The sequence below is a fragment of the Vigna angularis genome, chromosome 1 (assembly GCF_016808095.1).
Source record: "Vigna angularis cultivar LongXiaoDou No.4 chromosome 1, ASM1680809v1, whole genome shotgun sequence".
Classification (NCBI taxonomy): Eukaryota; Viridiplantae; Streptophyta; class Magnoliopsida; order Fabales; family Fabaceae; genus Vigna; species Vigna angularis.
Genome location: NC_068970.1, coordinates 49,515,993 through 49,533,173, shown reverse-complemented (window position 1 = coordinate 49,533,173; position 17,181 = coordinate 49,515,993). Strand labels below are relative to the sequence as shown.

Below are 17,181 nucleotides of genomic sequence, written 5' to 3'. Positions count from 1 at the left end.
TCATCAATCACATACTACAGGATGAAAACTCGTAAAAAAGAGAATATAAATAATGAGAGGAGCAAATCAAAACTGATGGAAAGAAAAATCAAATTAAAAAAACTAACAACAACTAAACTATGGGAGGCTTATATGATTTTTACAAGAATGTGATCAAACTAAAGAAAATGCACTTTATTAATAATGTGCAATGCTAAGAACATCGACATATTTATTACTCTCGTAAAATATATATGGAAGAATTTAAAATCTATAACTTTTTATATATTAAAAGTTTTCTGTCAAAGAGTTTTCAGTTTCCATCAAACAAAATAAAATTTTGTAAAGGAGTAACATTCAAAGTAAACACATATATAAAAATGACAAAACAGATCTAAACTTGCAAACCAGACTACTAATCTGTCCAAATTTGGATCAAGTTAAAGATTTCAATTCACTAACTCAATTTGATATTCTCGTCTGCTAAATTGGTAAACTAGAGACAAGGGACAAACCAACTCATAAATCTGTTTTTTTTTATTAAATAAAAATTAAAATAAAAAATAATTCAAAATTTTAATTTTATGCATTATATTACTTAAAAAATGTAAATATACAATAATATCATAAATTCAATAATTAAATAATTAATATTTTTAAATTAAATTTTAATTATTAATTATAATAAAAATATTTAATATTTGTAAAAGTAATTATTATTTTAATTTATTTAATTAGATACATTAATTAATTAAACCAAAAAAGATTTATAACGTGCCTTTAATATATAATAATAATAATAATAATAATAATAATAAATTTTGAAAGTTGAAAGACTAAAAAGAAATCAAAAAGACCCGCTAGACCGCGTTTGAAGGTTCCTTTTTTTGAAAACACCCGGTCTCACCTTGTTTTTAGTTGGTTAGCAACGAGAGACAAGCCAAAAATGAAAGAGTCACTAGTTCGTTTTTTCTGCTTTATAGATCTCTATGACAAGGAAGACACTCATATGTTAAATTTAATGTTAAACATACGCAAAATATCTCCATTCATTAATAAAATATCACTCATATGTATAAATTTATAAAATATCTTACATATTATTTGAATATTTCATTTAACTCTTAGAAAAAAAGAAATTACTTTAAATCTTCTAAGACCATTTGATCAGCATTTAATTGAATGATTAATATTTAAGTTTAGAGATAACTTTCGAAAACTGAACGATCATTAATAAAAAGTTATTAATTAATTGATAATTTCTCTAATATTAATCAATCTTACAAATTAAATATGATTATAGATAAAATATGTTTATCAAATTTTTGAAATGTTATCAGGCTGATATTAATTAAAAATATATTTTGAAACCAATAAATAGATGTTTTTTCCTTTATTTACTTAACGAACTATTACAAAATTACAAAATGTGAACTCCTTCCTCTTCTCATTGCGGTGGCTTTCCACGTGTGACAAAATAACGGTCACATCAGAACGTTTCAAAACTGCCACCGGAACTTGACCCTTTTAAGCTAATGTGGACAGTTCACATTGAACGTAATAGTAGTAAAGACTGTACGTACCTACCATTTCATCTCACTCTTCAAATTATATATGGATCCTAGTGACATTTCTTTCAATCAACTAAAAACTTCTCTCAAACCTCCACATTTTAATTATGTGCCAAAAAGAAAAACATGTTCCAATGACATCATGTAAGTGTCAAAATTTGACTTTCAAAAGAAGGTGAATCACGATGGCTGGCGTGAATAACGTAACAATAAGCATGCGAGAGCATCAAATTTAGCAACTTATCATGATTGAAGAAGTGACAAGACTGTATTTATAAATATGCATATATAGTATGTATATTTATGGTATTTAAAAGTTTCAAAAGTTTCAAACATCGATAGCTTATGCAGAAGCTATTCTATCTATATGCATGAATTGGTTAACACAAATCTAACAAGGAACGCAATCACGTGCTTCCAAAAACTTCGTACTTATGTCTTCTTCTCTTATCCTTAGGAGCAGTAAACGACATATTACCTGAGAAACTTAAGCGGATTATGTTAGAAAACAAATGTATGAAATTAGTTTTGCTGTCTTGTATTCCCTGTATAACATACTAACTACTTCCTCAGCAATCATATTAAAAATTATTTAAGAAAAATATAACTTTATACTATTATAATAATTTTTTAACTTTTTTTAATGTTCTCAATTTAATTTATTTTTAAAAAAAAACATGTCTATACAATCTCTATTTATTAAACTTTTAATGTCGGTGATATTAGAATGTCATATCATATTCACTCATTTAAAAAGAATACATACGTACCAAACTAATTAAATACATCCGACAATGTTTATATTGAAAGTTCACAATTCATCATACTATAACCTCATTATATAATGTATAAAAATATATATTATGTCCTTTACATAATTTATATAAATATAAATAAAATATTTATAATATAATTAACTGTGCCTTCAATTCAGTAAATTATTATTATTATTATTATATATATATATATTTTTTTATCCAAACTTCCCTATATCTGTGTAGAGAATTCATTATTAACTTTTTATGGATATTTTTTTTTTCACTTTGTAAGGAAAGTAATTTTTGGTGATGAAAGTTTCTTGGTTAGGAAAGTTTAATATAAATTTTTTTGCAAGTCTCTTTTGTATTTATGCTGAAAGTTGTTTACATTTATTAATTTTACTTTTTCAGTGTTTATTTTCAGGGCTTATAAAACCTAATGTATATTTAAAAAAAAAAGATTAAGAATATAAGTGTGTAGTATGCTATTTAAATTGAAAATTAAAGGAATGCAAGTGAAACCAATTATTACAGTTTATCATTTGCAGTATCATCAAACCAAACAGAAGTGATTGATTCAATCAAAACAGTAAATTGTTAACATGGTCTTGACCCACATGAACAATATATTTAGAAATACACTGTTTGACGTTTTACTAATAAATTCTAGTAAAAGATAACTTTAGAAGATATTTACTAATAAATGAATGAGGTTGTGGAGTTGACAATCTTAAATGATGCCTTCAAATTTGTTCCCTTTGAAGTAAAATTCTTACTCCCACTCTTAATTTTTCTCTAGTATGTGTCACAATCTCCATCATAAGCACATTTTCCCACTCATCTTCTCGTCTGAACAGTACAGCAGACCGCAACTATTATGATTTCGATTAGATCAACCGATCGCATTCAAGTTTACACATTCTTCATACATTTATAACTATATTCTTATTAGTAATATTATTATTATTATTATTATTATTTTAATTTATCAAGGAAGAAGTTTTTAATTGAAACATTATATGGACATATTTTGACCCTAGGAAGCATTTGAAAAGTTCAAGGTACACGTGGACGATAAAAGATTTGGTGTTAAGTTTATAAGGGCTGGTTTGCATTACGTGCCCTATATATGTAGTTTGTTGGCTTTGCCATTCTTCACAGTTTGATGTTTTTACTTCACGTAGAAAACAATGGACCATGCTTAAGCTTTCTATATCTTGATACCAAACAAAGACATAGCAGATAGTTTAGCAACAGATAACAAAAGAAGGAAGAACAAATAAGAATTACCATGACCAGTTCGAGTTCCGTTCACTGTGATTTTCTCATGCAAGAAGAAAATATTTTAGAGGAGAGCAGCAGAAATAAACCTACTCCGCATATGCTCATAGCAGAAGAAGGTATTTTTCCACACAACCGAATCCTTCTTTCCATTCTTCTTTTTCAATCATTTCACTCATTCATTTATTCATTTCATAATCTACTTTGACATGGATATAGAAATTTCTTATTATAGTTTAATGTTTTGTACCTTACATTACATTTCCATCTATTGGTAATCCCGATGAAAAATGTGGTGTATAGAAACCTCTTACTTCCCTGCACAGATAGAAAGAACTCTAAATTATGATCTTCCTTTCTTTTCCTTTTGTAAACCAAAGTCATTATCCATTACATTTTTCTCTTTCACCATAAATTATGATCATACCCTAGCAGATAGTGAATATGAAATATTACCAGTTTTTTTTTTTTTTATTCAAACTATTGGGCAAATTGATATTGGGGCAATACGTGGAAGACTCTCATGGTTCTTCTTTTAAAAGAGGTTCAAAGGAAGAGATTGATCGTGTAATCCACATTATCAAACTTTGTCTGTTCAAGGTTGTCCAGTTCTGCAAGTTGAGATTACGTGGACATAACTTTTCTTTGCCAAATGATAATAATTGACATTTTCTCTATCAAGTACATCAAATTCAGACAACTGCACTGTACATAAATAGTATTTGAATAATAAGGTTGCTGATTTTTCGGACGAGTTAGTAGAAATTCTTTTTTCTTATCTTTTTTTTACTCCCTATATGGTTTACATGATATTTTTTGTGTTTTTCTCCATTCTCTCAAAAATCCTTATCCTAATATTGTGGATATGCTTAGAAAAGTTATCTCAACAAACTTCTACATAGAAAAAGAAAAAAAGAATTAAAACCAATTTTTTGATAAATAAGTTATAGATGTTTTTTAACAAATTAATTTTAACTTGTAAAAATTTGAAATTTTTTATGCGGCGCATTCATTCATTTTAAACTGTTCTCCGTGGCTGTTTTGTTGAAAATTAACATGGTCTGTGTGCATTTTCAAAAAATTATTTTAGGAGAATCATGATAGATATTAAAAAACTTTGGAGAACCAATTGCATAAAATGTATTAAAATTAAAAAAAATACTTTTATTTATATAATAATTATATACATATAAAAGGAAATTGGGAAAGCCAAAACCTTCCGTGATCCCGTCAATTGAACATGGTCAAACAAGTTATCATTTCAAAATAAACTCATGTTAAAGAAAACAAATTATCAGTCCATTGAACGAAATCAAAAGATCATAACAAAGAAGAAAAATTGAGAAGTTTTTAAACTTAATAAACAAACTGGTACAGATTCAAATTTTAAAGAAGTAGATGATTTTGATTCACAAATTGATAATTTTTTAAATTAAAGGGTTGGTTTTAATTAAAAAATTGATTTTTTTTTAAATTAAAAGATGAACAAAAAATTGGTAGAAATTTAAATAAAATGATAGTTTTTACTAATAATTGATAATAATTTTAAAATTGTTTACTTTTTAAAATTAAATAAAAAATCCTATTTAGTTTGTGTAAATAATTGAAGTAGAAGCGTTTATATAAGAATTGAAATAAAAAAAATATTACAATTGAACGACAACATGATGCACATCTAAATAAAAATGTTACAATATGTTTAAATCAAAGCAAGTTGCACAAGTAGAGGAAAGAGGGGAAATTTGTTTAGGTGAATTTCACATCTTTAATTTCCGCTCCCAAATGTGAGGAAATAAATAGTGCATTTTGAATTAATATTAATGAATTAATTCTGAAATGACCATATTTATGTTTAGATATTTTTATTATGAAAGAAATCTACCAATAAAATTCAGTATAGAGTTTTTTCATCAACTAAAAAATAGTTCAAAATTGTTTCATCTTAGAATCAACAGTCTAGAATCATAATCTACTTCTAACTCTTGGCAATTGATTATATTATAATTTTTTTGTTTCTGTACTTTTTGTTTATTTCTTTTACACTAAAAACTGTTATTTCTATTATAATTTTTATTTAGGTTTAATAGGTTCGGAGGTCCCTATATATGCGGGTTCGTTTCAATTGGGTTCTTTAATTTTGGAAGTGATCAATTGGGTCCCTAATTTGGTCAATTTGATTCAATAATAACATTTTCGTTAAATATAGATGGCATCCAGGTGGCACTGTTTGATCTGTATAGATGAATTTTTAACATTTTTAATTGTTAAATATATTAATAAATGAAAATATAATTAGAAATTATTAAAAATATTAAATTAGGCCGGTGGTAAGAACCCAATTAATCACTTCCAAAATTGAAAGACCCAATTGAAACGAACCCGCAAATATAGGAGTTCCGAACCTATTAAACCTTTTATTTACTCTACTTTATATTTCCTATTTACTACTGTCTCGTAGGTCAAATAACAAGAATAATAATATACCCTTAAGCATAAGACCACTTTTAACATTTTTCCGACATGATGGTCGGGGAATAAATGTGTACGGCTAAGATTTTCCTTGTTCTTTCAACCATATCAACTTGTTTGAGTTGGAATGAATATTGACATTGTCGAGTGTCTCGTAAATCAACAATGAATTTATTTTGTATTTTTCGAAGCTCTCGTTGTTTAAATCGCCTTATAATCTGCTGTTACTTCATATCATGTTCTGTTAGAACAAAATAAAAAACTCTCCTCTCTCTAATCATGAGTTGCTGTAATTAACAAACAACCTTTGTTTCTGTGAAAATGTAACACTTCACATCAATGAATGAAAATACCACAATACCACATTCATTTCCTCTGCATGGAACCATCGAGTCACGTTGCTTAATCACTCTTACGTTTGTTCGTCCACAACATAACCCACAAGTTTTAACCACAGCTGAAGGTGATGACACCAAGTCGATAGAAATGAGTGTAAGAGTTCAGGGAGCGAAGGAGGACATAACAGTGACATGGGAGAATTTGTGGGTCACTGTTTCAAGTGGAAACAAAAAGAAGCCAATTCTGCAGGATCTTACAGGTTATGCTAGCCCAGGGAGGATTCTGGCCATAATGGGTCCTTCAGGATGTGGAAAATCTACCCTTCTTGATAGTTTAGCAGGTGATTATACTGACACACTCTAGTGTCTACAATTCCTTCATTAGGATAGTGTTAATGCCATTTTCACATGTTCCATTATTGTGATTATTATGGATTTCTTAGTATTCACCAACTTGCTGTTATGCTGATTGCTTTATCTGAACATTACCTGTAACTAGATATAAAAACGTAAAGTCTTATGATTCAAACAATGTTGCAGGAAGATTGAGCTCACCAATGAAGCATTCAGGGAAGATTCTAATAAATGGCCAGAAACAAACACTGGCCTATGGGACATCAGTAAGAAAATTCTCAAAATGTACAATACCTTAAAAGAAAAAGTAGCATATTTTTTCGAAGGAAATAAATAATTGTTTTAACCACCATGTGAAATCAGGGCTATGTAACACAAGAAGATGCTATGCTGTCAACTTTAACAGCTGGGGAAACTTTATACTACTCTGCTCAGCTTCAGTTTCCAGATTCCATGTCCACAGCAGAGAAGAAGGAACAGGCAGATATCACACTCAGAGAAATGGGTCTGCAAGGTGCCATTAACACAAGGGTTGGAGGGTGGGGTTCTAAAGGTCTGAGTGGGGGACAAAAGAGGAGACTTAGCATCTGCATTGAGATTCTAACACGGCCAAGACTCCTTTTCCTTGACGAACCGACAAGTGGACTTGATAGTGCAGCTTCCTATTATGTTATGAGTAGAATTGCAACTCTAAATCTAAGAGATGGAATTCGAAGGACTATTGTTACTTCCATCCATCAGCCAAGCAGTGAAGTCTTCGAACTTTTTCATGATCTCTGTCTTCTGTCTTCAGGCGAAACTGTATATTTTGGTCCAGCCTCTGGTGCAAATCAGGTGAAGAACTCAAATCCTACATTCCTAGAAAATAAACACCTTTTGATTTGAAGATGGCAAAACACAATGTAACTTTTTGATTCATCGCAGTTTTTTTCTTCAAACGGTTTCCCATGCCCAACTCTCCACAATCCTTCTGATCACTACTTAAGGATCATAAATAAAGATTTCGAACAGGTACATCATTCTCAACTTTTACTATCTTAGAGGAAAAGAATCACTTTATCTTCCAAAGTTGACCCTATCAGCCATTTCGTCCTTGACATTATATTTATATATAAAAGAACTAAATTTGGTTACTGATTTTAATAATTGCCTCCCTATGGGGAATGAACTCGACATTGAGTTGTCAAGTTTAAGGATTGATATCAAAAGTTATATTAATGTTTTACTTTTTGGCAGACAGTTTTTAAGAAAATACAGTCAAATTAAATTGATTCATCTTATTGTTCTCAGGATGTTGAAGAAGGCTTTGGTAAGGGAGTTAGTACAGAAAAAGCAATCGATACCCTTGTAAAGTCTTACAGGATGTCTCAAGTAAGAAAACAAGTTAAAAGCGAGGTGAAAAAAATAGTTGAAAGTGTAAGTTTCATGTTCCACTCTACCTACCAACACTACAAAATAAAAAAGACTATAATTTCACAAACGCAAAGACTTACTGCACACACAAAATACTAACTTTTGATGACTTCAGGATTCTTGTGAAACAAGGAAGAACAGGATTCATGCTGCATTTCCTACTCAATGCCTTGTTCTTACAAGAAGATCTTCATTGCAATTCTTTCGTGACATAAGCAATTACTGGCTACGTCTAATTGTCTTTATTGTAATAGCTATAAGCATTGGATCTATCTTCTATAACATAGGCACAGACAATGGATCTATACAGGTAACTAGATAATAAGCACAATGCTTACCTTTTATAAACAAACCTTGAAGAGTAATACAATACCCTCATGAATTTTTCAGGGGAGAGGTTCTCTGCTCATATTTTTTGTTTCAGTTCTGACTTTCATGACCCTTGTCGGTGGATTTTCTCCACTGTTGGAGGAAATGAAGGTAAGCTTTCTGTCATTTTGTGCCATATAGTGAACCAGCTTTCATTTCTGGAATCAACAACTGTTTGAAGAAACTAAGAAACATAACATGATGCAACACCTCTCCTTAAACTAGATTAAAAAGATTAATTAAAATGGTAATTTAGTGTAATTTGTAATGAAAATGTTTGGTGGTATGATGTCAGGTATTTGGACGAGAGAGATTGAATGGACACTATGGTGTGACAGCATTTCTGATAGGCCACACATTCTCTGCTGTTCCTTACATGGTACTGATCTCTGTTATTCCTGGAGGAATAGTGTACCACCTTTGTGGATTGCACAAGGGAATAGATTGTTTCTTCTACTTCACTTGTTTGCTATTTTCCATAGTGATGTGGGTTGAGAGTCTCATGTTGGTGATCGGTAGCATCTGCCCGAACTATGTAATAGGCATGTTCCTTGCTGGTGGAGTTGAAGGACTCATGATTCTAACAGGTGGATTCTACAGACTGCCAAATGATCTTCCGAAGCCATTGTGGAAGTACCCTTTCTACTATGTTTCATTCCTCAAATATGCGCTCCAAGGGTCCTTCAAGAATGACTTTGATGGCCTAACATTTTCAGTGAACCTAGAAGGAGGAGGAACTGCAAACATTAGTGGTAGAGAAGTTCTATCAGAAACATGGCACGTGGAAATGGGTCACTCTAAGTGGGTTGATCTTGCAATCATGTTTGGAATGATTGTTCTGTATCGAGTTCTGTTCTTGCTCATCACTAAGTTCAAGGAGAAGTTCAAGCCTTTTCTTGCCTCCATTACTCTTCGACCATGATATCTCACTACAATCAGTTAGAGACACTAGAGTCAAATGATGCTCAATGTGTTAGTTTTATATGATAATCTTTTGAATTTACTATCTCAATTTCCCTAGATGAATCCATGCATGTAATTTCAAATTATTTTAATGTGTAATAATTCAAATTTGTTTATTTATTTATGCCCCTATCTCTCTATGCCCATGTGCATTTTTTGTGCTATATATGCGTTTTCATTTTCATGCTTGTGTTGGAATTCCATGATGATTCTTAGGACTTAATTGTTCAACCTTTTATGCTCATGTTCTTCTTGAAATATTTGACTTGGTGTCTTCTTATGTGTCTATGTTGCCCAAATTTTGATAAAATTTTATTCTTATTCTTCACAAATTACTCTTCACTAAAACTTACCTAAGAAAATGAGGACTAAAACTTACCTAAAACAACTCCAAATCTCGATTAAAGCAAAATTTTATCTGCGCTTATTTTCAATGTTTTTCTAAAACTGAAAATTGTTTTCGTCCATATTTAAACATTTTAAAAAGTTGTAGAAAATAAGAAAGAAAAGCTCTTATAATCTATCTTTTTAACAAACTACTTTCGAATGATTGGTTTTAGTTTCAATAAGAGCTTATAAGACTTATGCTAGAATGATTTATTTAAAGTGTTTAATACTCTAGGTTACTCAAGATTATATAGTTTCTTTATTTTACATTTATCTTTTATTTAGTTGTTGCACAATATTATTAAATTATAATTTAACTATTATGGATTAAATTGAATTTTAGAGTATTATATAATGAAAGCTTACTCTAACTTGGTTATGAGTTGAGGGGAGAAAATTTCTAGGACTAAAGCTTTGGCTACTAAAGAAACTATGAATGCTATCTATATGCAGACATCCTTGTTAATAGTAGTCTGTCTAGAAAATAGACTGTCTAAAAAACTCAAATTTTGAAGTTTAACAAAAACATAAAAAAAAATATCGTTGAGAAGTTGTTTAAAAGAAATAACATGTAAGAGAAAAATATTTTGCAACATCTGTTTTAGACAAAATCAAGCTTATGAATAAGACTTTCTAGATAGAACTGTTTGATGAACTAAGTTTATGAACTGCATCTAAGAAAAGAAAGCATCTCTCTTTTTTATACATGATATGAGTAACAAGCTAGCATTTTATGACAAGAAAGTCTATCTCTTTTATAACATTGAAGCTAAAAGAAAGGTTTATTCAATACAATGTTAACTCAAGTAAAGGATTTTAACAATTGTCTAATGTATGACCGCTAAACGCTATAGTCAAAGACCATTGATAAAGCATCTAATGGTTTACACCATATGATAATCAAATATATGTATGTTTTACCAGACGATGCATTTATTAATGATATGACAAATGATAAAATGTTTTGAACATACAATATGGCCTAATGCTTATCCATGTTCATAATATTTAATGCACGTACAATAAAGTGTTTCGTTGTTTGTATACCTTTTTCTTGATATTTGTGCAGATCACTAAAACAGAAAGATATGATCAGAATCAATGTAACCAAGAAAAAGACGTTGTTAGAGATGAATAACATTTTGGGAACCAAAGAACCAAATTATTTCTCTTATAGACTTAATAAATAATAGAAGACAAACTCTCACCATGACGTTGGGACACTGAATACTCACTTATCTTAAAGAAGGAAGGTCTACATTCCAAAACCTAAGGAAGAGGAAAAAGGAAGAGCCAACAAAGAGCGAGGAAGACTACAAGAGAAAAAATACTGGAAAGATAAATATAAACTTTCTATGGATTAAATATGTTTTTGGTCCCTATACTATCATGTGATTTTAGTTTCCATCCCTCTTCGAAACTTTGATCAATTTTCATCCCTTTCCTTATAAAAAGTCTCAGATGTAGTCCTCCACAACCAACAGTGTTAGTCTTTTTCTGACATGGCTAACGATGTGCCACGTCTTCAAGACACGTGTATTGGTGACTAATGATAGGCTGTCACTTCATTATCTTCTCTACAGAAACCCTAACATCATGAACCACCGTCAACCACCACACGACGTGAGCGACTATTTCATGAACCACCATGAATCCTCAACCACAACGAATCACGACCACAATGTTGGGTACAAACAAAGTCCCGCATCGGTTAAAATAAGAGATGGACATGGGTTTATATACACATAAGATACCTCCATTGGTAAGAGGCTATTTGGAGTGGTACCAAAAGCAAATCCGTAAGGGCTTGGCCCAAAACGGACAATATCTTACCAGTGTGGAGATCTATGTATATGTGTGCATTTGTTGACCCTCCCTACAAATGGTATCAGAGCCTTGTTTAGGTATGGTGACCGGGCTCAAACGAGTACGTCCCTCCATGATCAGGTGAAGCCTTGGCAGGTGGTCAACAAATAGCCAGATGAGTCATGAGAGGTGGAGAGCAAGAGATGCTTAGTGTTGTGACCATGGATCGTGAAAGAGAGTGTTGACCATGGTGTACTCGAGGACAAGAAAAGACTTCCGCTGTAGGGGAGGTAGAAGAACCATAGTCCTTTGTTTGAGGGGAGGATATTGGGTACAAACAAAGTCCCACATCGGATAAAATAAGAGATGGACATGAGTTTATATACACATAAGATACCTCTATTGGTAAGAGGCCTTTCGGAGTGGTACCAAAAGCAAATTCGTGAGGGTTTGGCCCAAAGCGGACAATATCTTACCAGTGTGAAGATGTATGTGTATGTGTGTGTGTGTGTGTTGTCCCTCCATATAAACACTAATGAGAAAATCTCACAATATACGCACTCTGATATTTTCCTAAAATTGAGTCCCAACAAACTCCCCCATAAACTTAAATTCTTCCTTCTTTTGTTCGGCTTTCCATGTGCATCATCTCACACCGGGTTTGCTTCTTTCAATCAAATTTGAGTTCTTCTTTTTCCTTATTGCCCTCCTGTCTTTTACCTTGGTTGACATCTTTAATGCTTTGACTAACTTTGCTATGTCCGACTTATCAATAACCTTGACCAACTCGTTTCTGACCTTAGGCTATTTCTCAACCATCTTGGCCGACATCTTCATCGGGTTCTTCTCAACATCTTCATCTTCCTCTTTGTCTGGTTCAAGAACACTAGATGCTTTCTCCTCTTTTTCAAGAGCCTCATTCTTCAGCTCCTCAAGCTCAACTCTCTGTTTATTCATAATTTCATTAGCTTCATCTAGAAGCCTCCCTATCTATTGAATCTCTTCATCTTTTTGTTTGAGTTCTTTCTCCAGGTTTTCCTTCTCCATAATTGTTGCATCCTTTACTAAGATCACTTCATCCATTGTTGGGATTGGGCTCTCCATGTCCATTGCATCCAAGCTCTTTGCCATCAACAAGATTCCACACTCTTCTTCAACATCTTCAGTAACGAGATTTGTCTCCCCCTTTGTCTCGGACTTGCAATACTTTGCAATATGACCAACCTTGCCACAGTTGTAGCACTTGCTTGATCTACACTCGTTTGCATAGTGGCCATACTTGCCACACTTAAAACACTCAATTCCTGACTGATCACCTTGGCCTTTTCCTTGTCCTCGGTCACACCAATTTTGCTTATCGGTTTGCTCTTCACTATCATTCTCAAAATTACCTCGGCCACGTCCACCTCGTCCTCGGCTTCCTTGCTCTCTACCGCTAGGACCTCGACTCTGAGTAATCCGAGTTTTATTCGAGTCAAACTGTACCTGTAGTGCTTGATCATCGGGTTCCTTCCTTTTCGTTTTCTTTCACAATTCGTGGGCTTTTAATGACCCAGCTAACTCCTCCATAGTGAGAGTTGACAAATCCTTTGTCTCTTCAATAGTGACCACGATACTTTCAAAATCATCCATTAGATTTCTCAAGATCTTTTCTGCAACCCGGTTAGGAGGAACCTCTTCTCTATTCATTCCAACTTGGTTGGCCATCTTCTGCACTCGAGTTATAAACTCGACAACTCCCTCATTTTCATCCATCTCCATATGTTCAAACTCTCTTCTGAGAGCTTGTACTCGAACCTGCTTCACATGGGTATCTCTTTTGTATGCCACCTTCAGAATTTCCCATGTTTCTTTTGTTGACTTTGCATTAGCTATTTTCTCGAATCCAGATTCATCCACTACATTATACAGAAAGTACAAAGCCGATCTGTCTTTCACTCGTGTCTTTTTCAATGCAGCAATCTGGTTCACTATCTGATGCTCATCATCCGCGGGTTCATTGTACCCGCCCTCCACTATATATGTCCCATACATCTTGGGATCCAAGAAGAACCTGCATCTGCAAAGACCAATTGTCGTAATTAGTATTTTCCGATAATTGTGGCACACTCATCCCATTGACTACCTTTGTCATCTCTTTCACACAAAAAATCAAGCACTCACTTTTTCTCTCACGGTGTTTGACTCTCTCCTATCTCTCTTTTTCTCTCTTTCGGTACTCAGAGCATAAAGCTCTGATACCACTAATGAGAAAATCTCACAATATACGCACTCTGATATTTTCTTGAAATTGAGTCTTGCTATTCATTGATAATTGAAGGGCTTTAAATAGCCATAGCACTTATAATATTACGGGGAATAAAAATAAAATATCAACTATCTTAAAAATAACATTGGCTTAATTTATCATAAAATAATATTGTACCTAGATAAACCGAAAATCATAACTACGTATCCTTATTTTATCTCTATTAAATCAAACTAAATATTACTATACCCAAAAATTAATAAAATAAGATTTAAACAAAAATTACTAATAAAACCCTAAAATTTAAGTTTATCCCAACAAACACTCCCATAAACTTAAATTCTTCCTTCCTTCGTTCGGCTTTCCATGTGCATCATCCCACACCGGGTTTGCTTCTTTCAATCAAATTTGAGTTCTTCTTTTTCCTTATTGCCCTTTTGTCTTTTACTTTTGTTGACATCTTTAATGCTTTGACTAACTTTGCTATGTCCGACTTATCAATAACCTTGACCAACTCGTTTCTGACCTTAGGCTATTTCTCAACCATCTTGGCCGACATCTTCATCGGGTTCTTCTCAACATCTTCATCTTCCTCTTTGTCTGGTTCAAGAACACTAAATGCTTTAAGAAAGAGGATAAGATGTTAAAGAAAGAGGATAATATATGAGTATATTATTAATGATAGAAATAATCTTTAAGAAAGGTCAAGATATATAAGAGATGATGAGTTTGATTCAAAAGTAAGGATAATTCTTACTTTTTGATTTAGGCATCAAATCTATTTGTTATGCCTTAGAGGCCTAAACTTATTTAGCAATTGATTTGGTGTTGTATTCTTTATTTGTCATGCCTCTTCTTATAGTGACTTATTGCTTTTATAATACCATAAGTTAACTATGATTGTGCCTTTTAAAAATGTGTTTTGAGAATTAGGGGTGAGAATCTCTTAAAGTGCATTAGTTGAGGCTAGTGATGAGTCCTCACCCTTTTAATGAGATGATGAAATAATCAGTTATGCTAACTACATTTGCATGCTAACATGCTTGGTGAAGCTTGGGGACGTTCTGTAAGCTGAAAGAATATTCTCATAATGGAAATCTAATTTTTAAAAGTATGATATCAAAGTCTCTAATGTTCTTTTGGGTGTATATATGTGAGGGATGGATTAATGGAAGAAATTGAATCATTACATCTCCACACATTGCAAAAGTGTGGTTGTCCAAACTTAAGCAATGGAAATTCTTGTAGAAAGATGTGTGAATTCAAAAAAAAAAACTATTGAGGCTTTTGTTGCAATGAACAAAACTTTGGCTTTGACAAAAAAAATTCATTGAAGACCAACACATGGACTTGTGTTGGCCATTGTGGAGATTTTGTAGAAAGTTCAGAATCTTGAATATGCAAACAATTATATTACACATATCCATAATTTTCGTAAGTTCCACAAGTAGCAAGCTTTTTCTTAATCACATTGATGTTCAATACCTAAAATTTTCAAACTTGATGAAATATAATTTTCGTAATTATAGAATAGTAGTTTCAGTATGGCATGGCTCAAGTCCATTTCTTTATACTTTGAAGAAAAAGTCTTTCACAGAATCACACCATTGTTCACTCACTTGCAAAAACCCAACACAGAATCCAGAATGTTCATCCACCATAGGGCCATCTTAGATAACCCCAAATTGAAACCTTAATCGTGAACGACTATTTCACACCTTCATCATCTTCAACATCGCACTAATTGCAGATCAAGTCGTGTCACCTAAATCTCAAATCGTGCAATCAGAGCGAACATACAAATTAAATCAGAACCCACACGAAGACGAAAACCTCAAATTGTGTCTCCTCATATCTAAAACAAAATCACAAAACGCCACCAACATTCTCATCTGCAATCATGGAAACCTTAATTCTAAGTAAATGAGGGAATTTGAAACGTGGTAGTCCTCGTTGTCAAGTATCAAAAGTTAATTTTAATTCAAAAAATGAAATTAAAAATGTATCACCACGTGTTATTATATGTTGTAGGTTATGTGGCACACTGTTAGCCACATTAGAAAAATACTAATGTTGTGGTGGACTACATCTATGATTTTTTAAAAGGAGAGGGATGAAAATGGACTAAAGTTTCTAAAAAGGACAAAAACTAAAATCGCATGATAGTTTATGGACCAATAGAAGAGAAACTCCCACCATGATGTCGGAACAATGGATACTCACTTATGATAAAGGAAGTTCTACATTCCAAAACCTAAGGAAGAAGAAAAAGGAAGAGCCAACAAATAGCGAGGAAGACTATAAGAGAACAAATACTGGTAAGATATCATAAGACATATGTTAAGATATCATAAGACTATAAGAGAACAAATACATGTAGTATCTTAGTTAAAATATCATAAGACACATTGTCTGAAGACACCCAATATTGCACGCATAACGTTTAGGACACATCGTCTAAAACATTATATTTTTACATTGTATAAGACAAATCACCTATGGACACTACATTCATGCATAAAGTTTGGTGCATAGAAGCCTACTAGGTGGCCTTATTAATTATCATCTAGGAAAAGAAAAAGAGATTTCAAAATCTCCATGTCAACAAAATCGTACAACCCATATTAAATGTACCATGATTACCTTTAAAACCCTGACTATTCAAATTCCAAGAAACCACCTTTATCCCTCACATATATAACTGCCAAAGAAAACCAAACGTTTTCATGCCCTATATGTTTTCTCTGAAATCCCGAGCCCTCACACTCACTCTCATGCATTTTCTCTCTAAAACACTAAAACTCTCATAATCCAAACCCCCTCTCTTCTACTATGGTTAGAAACCAAAACCAAGATGATGTCATAACCCTAGAAGATGTATGAGGCTGCTCGAAGAGTCTCTCATGTTGGCTTGCTGAAGATAATACAACAAGACTCTATCTTGAACACTGGGTAAATCTTTAAGAGTTCAGAGAATATGGTTATGATGTCCTTGTTGATACCCATCATTGTGGCATCAATCACTACTTCGATTAGAAACAATCAAACATTGTTCTTAAAGGTTAGTTTGTGACTAAGTAGAAACAGTCAGATAGGCCAGCTTGTGGCCGAGTAGAAGTAGTGAGACATTATTTTTCCAAAGTCAACTTATGATCTAATAGATCACCATTAGCTTCAGCAGGAAACAAATGGTACTTGTATAAGACATGTAGTCCTCGGCAAACGACATCAAGCTATCAGCATAC

At 32.5% G+C, this 17,181-nt stretch overlaps 1 protein-coding gene across 1 annotated transcript; it reads left to right on the top strand.

Annotated features, from left to right (window-relative positions):
- The first annotated feature begins 3,471 nt into the window (after window positions 1–3,471).
- Window positions 3,472–9,617, top strand: LOC108325101 (ABC transporter G family member 1). The gene is made up of 9 exons (XM_017558110.2): window positions 3,472–3,708; window positions 6,516–6,737; window positions 6,937–7,016; window positions 7,114–7,584; window positions 7,675–7,761; window positions 8,041–8,166; window positions 8,279–8,473; window positions 8,554–8,643; window positions 8,828–9,617. The coding sequence occupies exons 1-9, from the start codon at window positions 3,600–3,602 to the stop codon at window positions 9,452–9,454; spliced, it is 2,007 nt and encodes a 668-aa protein (XP_017413599.1). The 5' UTR covers window positions 3,472–3,599; the 3' UTR covers window positions 9,455–9,617.
- The last annotated feature ends 7,564 nt before the right edge of the window (window positions 9,618–17,181 follow it).

Excerpts from the sequence above, each read along its gene's own strand:
- LOC108325101 (XM_017558110.2), top strand. The coding sequence starts at position 3,600 with ATGACCAGTTCGAGTTCCGTTCACTGTGATTTTCTCATGCAAGAAGAA. Across the intron at positions 7,762-8,040 it reads TAAATAAAGATTTCGAACAG|GATGTTGAAGAAGGCTTTGG; the intron begins GTACATCATTCT and ends TATTGTTCTCAG. Across the intron at positions 8,474-8,553 it reads CAGACAATGGATCTATACAG|GGGAGAGGTTCTCTGCTCAT; the intron begins GTAACTAGATAA and ends TGAATTTTTCAG.